The following is a 7,397-nucleotide window of genomic DNA, read 5'->3' as shown; positions in this document are numbered from 1 at the left end:
GGGGCCCTCGCCGCCGGCGACCGAAGCCACCGGAAATCGCCGGATTCCGGCCGGTGCAGCCCCTCCTCTGTTTTGGCCGGCCCAGGGACCTGATGGCAAGAATAGAAGATGTTCCAGGGACCCCAGTGCAAACCAGGGACCTATTCATAATATCTAGTTTTGTTTTTATATTTTTGCAGTGAAATTGTAAATTCAATTAAAAATTGTAGAAAAATCCTAAAATAGCAAATAAATACTTTTTGGAATCCTTAAGAAAATATCTACATAATGGAACCATAATATGACAAGTTTTAGTTAGAAATTTTTGCTGGAAAAATAGATTTATATTTAATAGTGCATAAATGCTAGTTGTTCCTATCATTTTAATAACTGATGTTGGGAGCCATGACATGTTATGAAATTTTTATGGTATTATGTACATGTTATTCTTGTGTTACTATAAAAATTTCATCATCACTTCTCATGTTTAGCTTTAGTTTTAATTAAATCTTGATTTATGGTTGGAAGAAATGTACTAAATAATGAAAAATAGTTCTTATGCCTGGAAAAATATAATATTTTTGCTAGAGCCTTTCGTTGAGTACATAATCATGACAGTAAAGTTTGAGCCCCTGGAACTCAGTATAACTACTTGTACAATTTAAACTTGATTAATGTAGCTATCACTTGTTTTTTTTATGCTTTGTGTACTGATCCTTTAAATATGAGAAATTTACAGTAGGCTCATAATAGGATCATCACCATTCAGTTAAATCTTCAGTACTAGCACTTGCATAGTTTGGCCTATACAACTTAATCTTATGGTGTGGTTTTGCATGACTTAGCAAAATTTTAAAAACCACCCGTTCCTCGAACGAACTAAATCATGTTAAATAACTACTCTATAAATAACTATCCAGGAAATATTAATTAACAAGTTTCCCCTACCAACTCACTTTATGTTGGACTACAACTTTATCGTGAAGGAAAAACATAATAACATCTAAATCGCTAAACAACTTGGAACTTTGCATTCATACATATGCATTGTTGCATTTCATTTAGGTACGATAGATGAACCGCATGGATAACGTGATGATGGAGCCGAGCTAGAAGACGGTGAATGGTTGACACATCTGGAAGATGGACGAATGGATCCCGATGTGCACGACCGAAGGAAGATGCTCGCCGAGCAATTATCCTTTAACTAACACTGACCTAGTGTTAATCCCAGGCAAGCCCCGGTGCATCGATTCCAATATTTTAAATGCTATACCAATTTATGTTCTTATTATGTATCTGTGCATTTAAGTTTACAGGAGTTGACTGGAACCTTAGTTGCATGATCCCTAGGTTCCCTCAGTTGATCTACTAGTATGTGTAGGTCATTAGTACCGCCATGCTAAATAGGACTCGGTAGAAGTCGAGTGATTTCCTGTCACTTGCGAGAGTTAGGACCTTTTGGATTATAGAAAAGTTATTTAGGACAAATTAATGTGGAAAGGAAATAGACAGGCGGAGATGAGTTTGGCTAAGGATATGAATTGGATGGAAAGTAAGTCTCCGCCTGTGTCAGTTGAGGACCGATCTGTTGTGACAGTGTTGATCGAGGATTAAACAGTACTAACCACATGCCGGGAGTAGGAGGTAGTCGAAACCAGTAAGCTCAGTATCATATGCACACTGGTAGTATGAACTTGATACTGTCTTCCCAGTGGTGCTAGTGGGTAAACTCATGGCTGACCCATTGTAGGTAACGGTGGGGCTAGCAGTCCCGAGTTGCAGGGCAGTTCAGCTATTTGGTGTGCATATAGAAAACGATTGACTTGTATAGTCCGACGGGGCTTACATAGGTCGTGTGTGTTAGGTCCACCTTGCAAGGTTTAAAATCGGATCGATTCGCCGTGACTCGCGGATATGAGAGCCTTGATCTCTTTGTCACATCGTAGTAAGAAATTGAAATGAGGATGGAATGATGATGCTATTTTTTGAGGATTAATTTGATATATCATGCTTGTTCTATATATTATTGCAAACCTAGTTAATACTTGCTACATTAAACTTGAACTAAAATGTTGAAAGTAAGGACTCACTTTTAGATGCTTTTTGGCAAAACAAACCCCTCAAGCCAAAAACTTTGCATGTCTAGATAATGGGCTAAATATACCCTTAGTCGGGTAAGCCTTGTTGAGTATTAGTATACTCAACCTTGCTTGTGGCTTTGTTTTTCAGGTGGTATATTTGAAAATATGATGGATGTCATGTACGGGCTTCATCACGACGTCTTGTTCCGTCGCTAGACTATCGTGTATATTTCTGCTGCACTTGAACTCTGTTATTTTTTTATAAATTCAAATTCGGTTTGTGATAATAATTCATTTTCAGACCTTGTACTGTAAAATTTGCGAAATGTTGTATTCTCTGAATTGCTTTGTCGATCCTGTTTCAAGTGGTTTAATTGGGATTTTACCCGACAGCACTGCCGGATTACTCCGTTTAAAGTGCGTGTTAACCTGTATTGCCTTTATGGAGATGGTTAGCGCACTTGAGTCGGATTAATTTGGACGGTTCTGCCACAATTTGTGAAGCCAAAAATGGAATTTTTGGGTTCGGTTTCGATCCCCATTCTCTCCCGAGGGCCCTTTCTCTTCCCCTTTGTCCCGACGGCCTAAATCAGCGGGTATCCCTACTACTACAACGTCTTTTGATCTGCAGTTCGTTGTCAATTAATATATTCAGTCACGTTGCATTCTGAATTCCTTCTTTGATTCTTTCCTCCGCTACCCTGCTGCTAATACATCATTCAATCCCTTTCAATCTCTCCAACAAAAAAAAAGCTAGGATGAACCCGTTCCGCTCAACCAAAAATAGGGATGAACCCACCACCCCTTCCACTTGATCCGCAAACTAAATACGGGCTTAAAGGCTCCCCCATTCACACACTTTTTTGTCGTCATTCTGGTCCTTCACTTGGGGCTTCTCTCAGATCATATTTGAGAATATTTGTTATCTGAAGATTCATTTATAATGTGGTGGAGACAAAACAAGTCAATATTATCGGTGGGTTTCGCCAAAATGCTCCGTGGATTACTGTTCGGCATCATTTCTCTTGTGTGGTCATTGCTTTGCCGTAGTTCATGCCTTATTCACAAAAACAGGAAAAGCTAGCAACGCTCCACTCCTTTGGGCCCGATGATATCTCAGGTGGCCTGGACTCTGACAATAGCATGTCCGAATCCTCGACAGAAATTGGCCCAATTCAAGCAGGACTCAAAAGGAGCCCACAGTCAGTTTAGTCTGCTTTCGGTCCATAAACCAAAAGGCCCAGCATTACTCCAGCCCAGCCCTGCCGACCCGCAACCCTTTCTTTCCTGGCGAAGCAGCGCACGCCAATCGGCAAATTCCCGAAACTAGCTAGCCATCGACACCCAGATCTCTCTCGCTCGCTCGTCGGGGCGCGCCCATGGCATCCGCCGGCGCCGACGAGTCGGCTGCGGCGGCGCAGCCCCGGGCCGCCATCTCGCACGTCATCTTCGACATGGACGGCCTCCTCCTCGGTATCTTTTTCTCTCTCCCTTCCTCCTCTATTTTCTTGGATTCAAGGCGAGTTTCTTGGCTCTCGGTTCTATGCGTCTGGTGGTGCTGCAGACACGGAGGGCTTCTACACGGAGGTGCAGGAGAAGATCCTTGCGAGGTACGGCAAGGTCTTCGACTGGTCCCTCAAGGCCAAGATGATGGGCAAGAAGGCAATCGAGTCTGCGCGCATCTTCGTCGACGAGTTCGGCCTCGACGGCCAGCTCACCCCCGAGCAGTTCCTAGAGGAGCGCGAGAGCATGCTCCAGTCGCTCTTCCCATCCTGCACTAAGCTGCCAGGTGAGGAAATGATGTTTGCCATGTTTGCCATGCGGCATAATCCATTCAACATTACTGAAGGAATGCTCTGTGTTGACGATTTCTGTGAATCCCTGGGACCTGGGAAAAGGTAACTCAAAAGGAACGAACTTGAGCTGCCAAAGTTTATCTATTCACTTGTAATTTCCTATGGTGCTTTGGGCATTTGGTTGATTCTGGCTCAATGTTGTTTAAAGTGTGGAACTGAACATTGTCTAGACTAATTATTTAACATTATTCAGTAACATCCTAATCTCATTTTGTATGATGTGATTTAGTTAGGTGGTGCCAAACAAAAACTGCTACCTTAACAATAGGCAGTGTCCTATGGCGTCAGCCCTGTGTCATTCATGTTGTCCAAATTCCATCTTATACTAAAATCAGTGTCCTAATATCTTCATAAACAGGAATTCAGGTTGTGCCACATTGTTTGTTTTCCACCAGGCCTAGTTTTGACTTTACATTTGTTCCTCTTGACTTCTTGAGATAGTCTCATGTAGCAACAATCAATAATTGGTGTTTTTAGGCATGCAAGTCTTACTGACTGATGGCTTTATTGAAGAAGAAAATCGGTTCTTTTACATTGTGGTCAAGTGTTTATTGCTTTAAGTGACTTGTGATTGCCATAAGTAAATTGTTATAACATCCTGAGTATAGGATGCTGAATTAGATATTTGTACATTTATTTTAGCAGATAATGAAACCTGTTACCTGCAGGGGTACTACGTCTGGTCCATCATCTTCATGCCAATGGAATACCAATGGCTGTTGCAACAGGGTGTGTCTTTACATTTTCTTACCCATTTGATCTTGGTTTTGTAAACTACCCTTTCTGCGCTGCTCATTGTGCTTTTCTGTAATAGAATATATGAATGATATGTTCTTTTTTTGTGGCCTACAGATCCCATAAACGTCATTTTGCACTGAAGACACAGAACCACCAGGAGTTGTTCTCCCTGATGCATCATGTTGTCATGGGGGATGATCCGGAGGTGAAGGCTGGCAAGCCATCTCCTGATATTTTCCTTGCTGCTATGAGGAGGTTTGAGGTATTGGGTTTGACAATACTGTAAAACCTGTAATTGCAATGTTCCTCTAGGATACTGCGCCCCTGATTCATTTGCATTACATTGTTTAGGGCAATGTAGAACCCAGTAAATGCTTGGTTTTTGAAGATGCACCATCAGGTGTAGCAGCAGCCAAAAATGCTGGAATGTAAGTGTTTTTTTTAATTGTAGGTACTCTTTTAACAAACACTTGCTCTCTGGTTACAAACTCTGCTTATTATGCAGGTCTGCTGTGATGGTCCCAGATCCGCGGCTTGATGCTTCATATCACAAAGGAGCTGACCAAGTTCTCAGTTCGTTGTTGGACTTCAAACCCAGCGAATGGGGCTTGCCGCCTTTCAAAGAGTAGACAAAGTCCGTATGATGATTTGAAAACTCCAAGGAATGAGAGAATTTCAAACACTCAGCATTGATAAGAGAAATTTCATAGAATGCTGCACAAGATTCGGTTTGTCTTAGGCCTTAGCAGTAACAATTTGAGCATTCTTGTTGCCCCTCGCATTCTGTGGCAGAAAACTACTTCATATGACTTCCCTTCAATGAAGATCGTGCCAAAGGCCTGCTATCGTAGTGGTAGCATCGCTGGAGGCACTCCCCAGAGGTCCTGGGTTCGATACCCCTCGGGGGCGAATTTCAGCTCTGGAGTTAAAAAAACTCCCTCGCTTGTCCCACGTCCAAAGCACTGTGGAGCCCGGCCTAACTCACAAGACGACGGGCCCCCGTGTACGGGTGGGGCAGGGGTTCGGGGGTTTTCTTGACCTGCTGTGAGAAGGTCATTCTACCTCTCAAACAATGCCGTGGGGGCGGTCTCACCCCCGCAGGTCAAGTTTTTCAATGAAGATCGTATGACATTGCAAAGTTCATGGATGTCTTAGGTGTGCCCAATGGTATAAGCCAGCAGCTAGCTCTAAGCTGGAAGAGGTGAAAAACAGGAGCAGCTGGTAGTATTAGGAGACGTGCCGTGACAGAGAAATCTATTGGGAGATGTACGAGACCATCTCTTCTAGCGCTAGCTCTTCACTTTATACACAACGTTTGAAAAACTAATTTAGCTCAGCTTTAAGGCCTTGTTTGGCCGGGCTCCATGAGCGGCTCCGGCTGGAGTCCTACCAAACGGGGTCTTCACCTTTAGCTCCGGCTCTGGAGCCCCGCGAATCCCGCTCACTGGAGCACTTCCTGCCAAACGGGGTCTTCACCTTTAGCTCCGGCTCTGGAGCCCCGCGAATCCCGCTCACTGGAGCACTTCAGTGTTGGCGGAGCCACGAAATCCATCCGGCTCCGAGCGGCTCCGCGACGCCAATTGCCAGCACTGCCCCCGGAAGGGCATGCGGCCGTTGGCCACCGCTGGGCCGCGGCTCGTGGAAGGAGGATGCCCGGTGGGAGCTCGCCGCGGTGGGGTAAGGCTGGACGAAAAACTCGTGGCTCGGTAGCTCGCTCGACTCGGCTTGTTAGTGGCTCGGCTCGACTCGACTTGTTAGAAAATATTAGCAGCTGAGCCAAGTATTTAGCTCGGCTTATTAACGAGCCAGCTCGAGCTGGCTCGCGAGCCCAAACGAGCTATAGTTCTCCCTAGCTCTCTGTCTCGGTCTAGCTCTCTCTACATCTCTCTCGGACTGTCACCACCCTCATCTCCCTCCCGTGATGCCCCTAGACCCGTGGTCTCACCCCTGGCCACTGCACACCACCCGTCGCTCATCTCCCCACCCTGCCTTCCGGCTCTGCACAGGCGCATGGCGCTGCTCGCACCCCAGGGGCCCCAGATCCAAAACTCCACGCCTCCTGCACTCCCTGGTCGGCGGCCGGCAGGCACCCCAGCGCGCACGAAGCGCCGTACCGCAGCCAGCGTCCCCCCTGGCACCGCGGCCAGCGTCCCCGCCCCAATCCTCGTCGCCTCCAGCGCTTCAGGAGGGCAAGCGTCCGCCTTTGCCGAGCGCCGCGCGCCCCACCCCCAAGCTCCGCACCGCAGCCAGCAGCCTAGCGCGCCGCTCCTGCACCCAAGCCCGCGTGCGGCTCCTGTCCTCAAGCTAACTCACGAGCTAAACGAACCAGCTCGAGCTGGTAAACGAGCCGAGCCGAGCCAAAGTTTTAGCTCGCTCTGGTATCAAGCCGAGCCGAGCTAGCTCGTTAGCATACCGAGTCAGCTCGAGCTGAGCCGAGCCGAGCTGGCTTGATATCCAGCCTTAAGGCGCGGCGGCTGCTGCTTCGAAGGCCGAGCGGTCGGCGGCGCGGGAGGCCGAGAGAAGCACGGATGCCTGGCGGGATGGAGATGGGCTGGCGTCCCGGCCTCTGGTCTAGGGGGCGGCGGCGTGCTTGCTGGAGGCGAGCGTGAGTGAGGCCGGCGGAGAGCATTGCGGAGGACGGACGGAAGCACAAAGGAGCTGAAGAAGAGGGGTGGCGGAGGCTGGCGGAGAAGATGCGGAGGAAGGAGATGGGGACGGGGAGGGCGCGAATGGATAAGAG

At 47.0% G+C, this 7,397-nt stretch overlaps 1 protein-coding gene across 1 annotated transcript; it reads left to right on the top strand.

The window, feature by feature from the left end:
* Positions 1-3,370: 3,370 nt before the first annotated feature.
* Positions 3,371-5,477, top strand: LOC120679350 ((DL)-glycerol-3-phosphatase 1, mitochondrial-like). The gene is made up of 6 exons (XM_039960919.1): positions 3,371-3,536; positions 3,628-3,852; positions 4,588-4,648; positions 4,772-4,919; positions 5,009-5,085; positions 5,163-5,477. The coding sequence occupies exons 1-6, from the start codon at positions 3,443-3,445 to the stop codon at positions 5,284-5,286; spliced, it is 729 nt and encodes a 242-aa protein (XP_039816853.1). The 5' UTR covers positions 3,371-3,442; the 3' UTR covers positions 5,287-5,477.
* The last annotated feature ends 1,920 nt before the right edge of the window (positions 5,478-7,397 follow it).

Source organism: Panicum virgatum, chromosome 6N (genome assembly GCF_016808335.1).
Source record: "Panicum virgatum strain AP13 chromosome 6N, P.virgatum_v5, whole genome shotgun sequence".
NCBI classification, from domain to species: domain Eukaryota; kingdom Viridiplantae; phylum Streptophyta; class Magnoliopsida; order Poales; family Poaceae; genus Panicum; species Panicum virgatum.
Note: the sequence above shows the minus strand (reverse complement) of the source record. Positions and strands in the feature narration are given on the sequence as shown.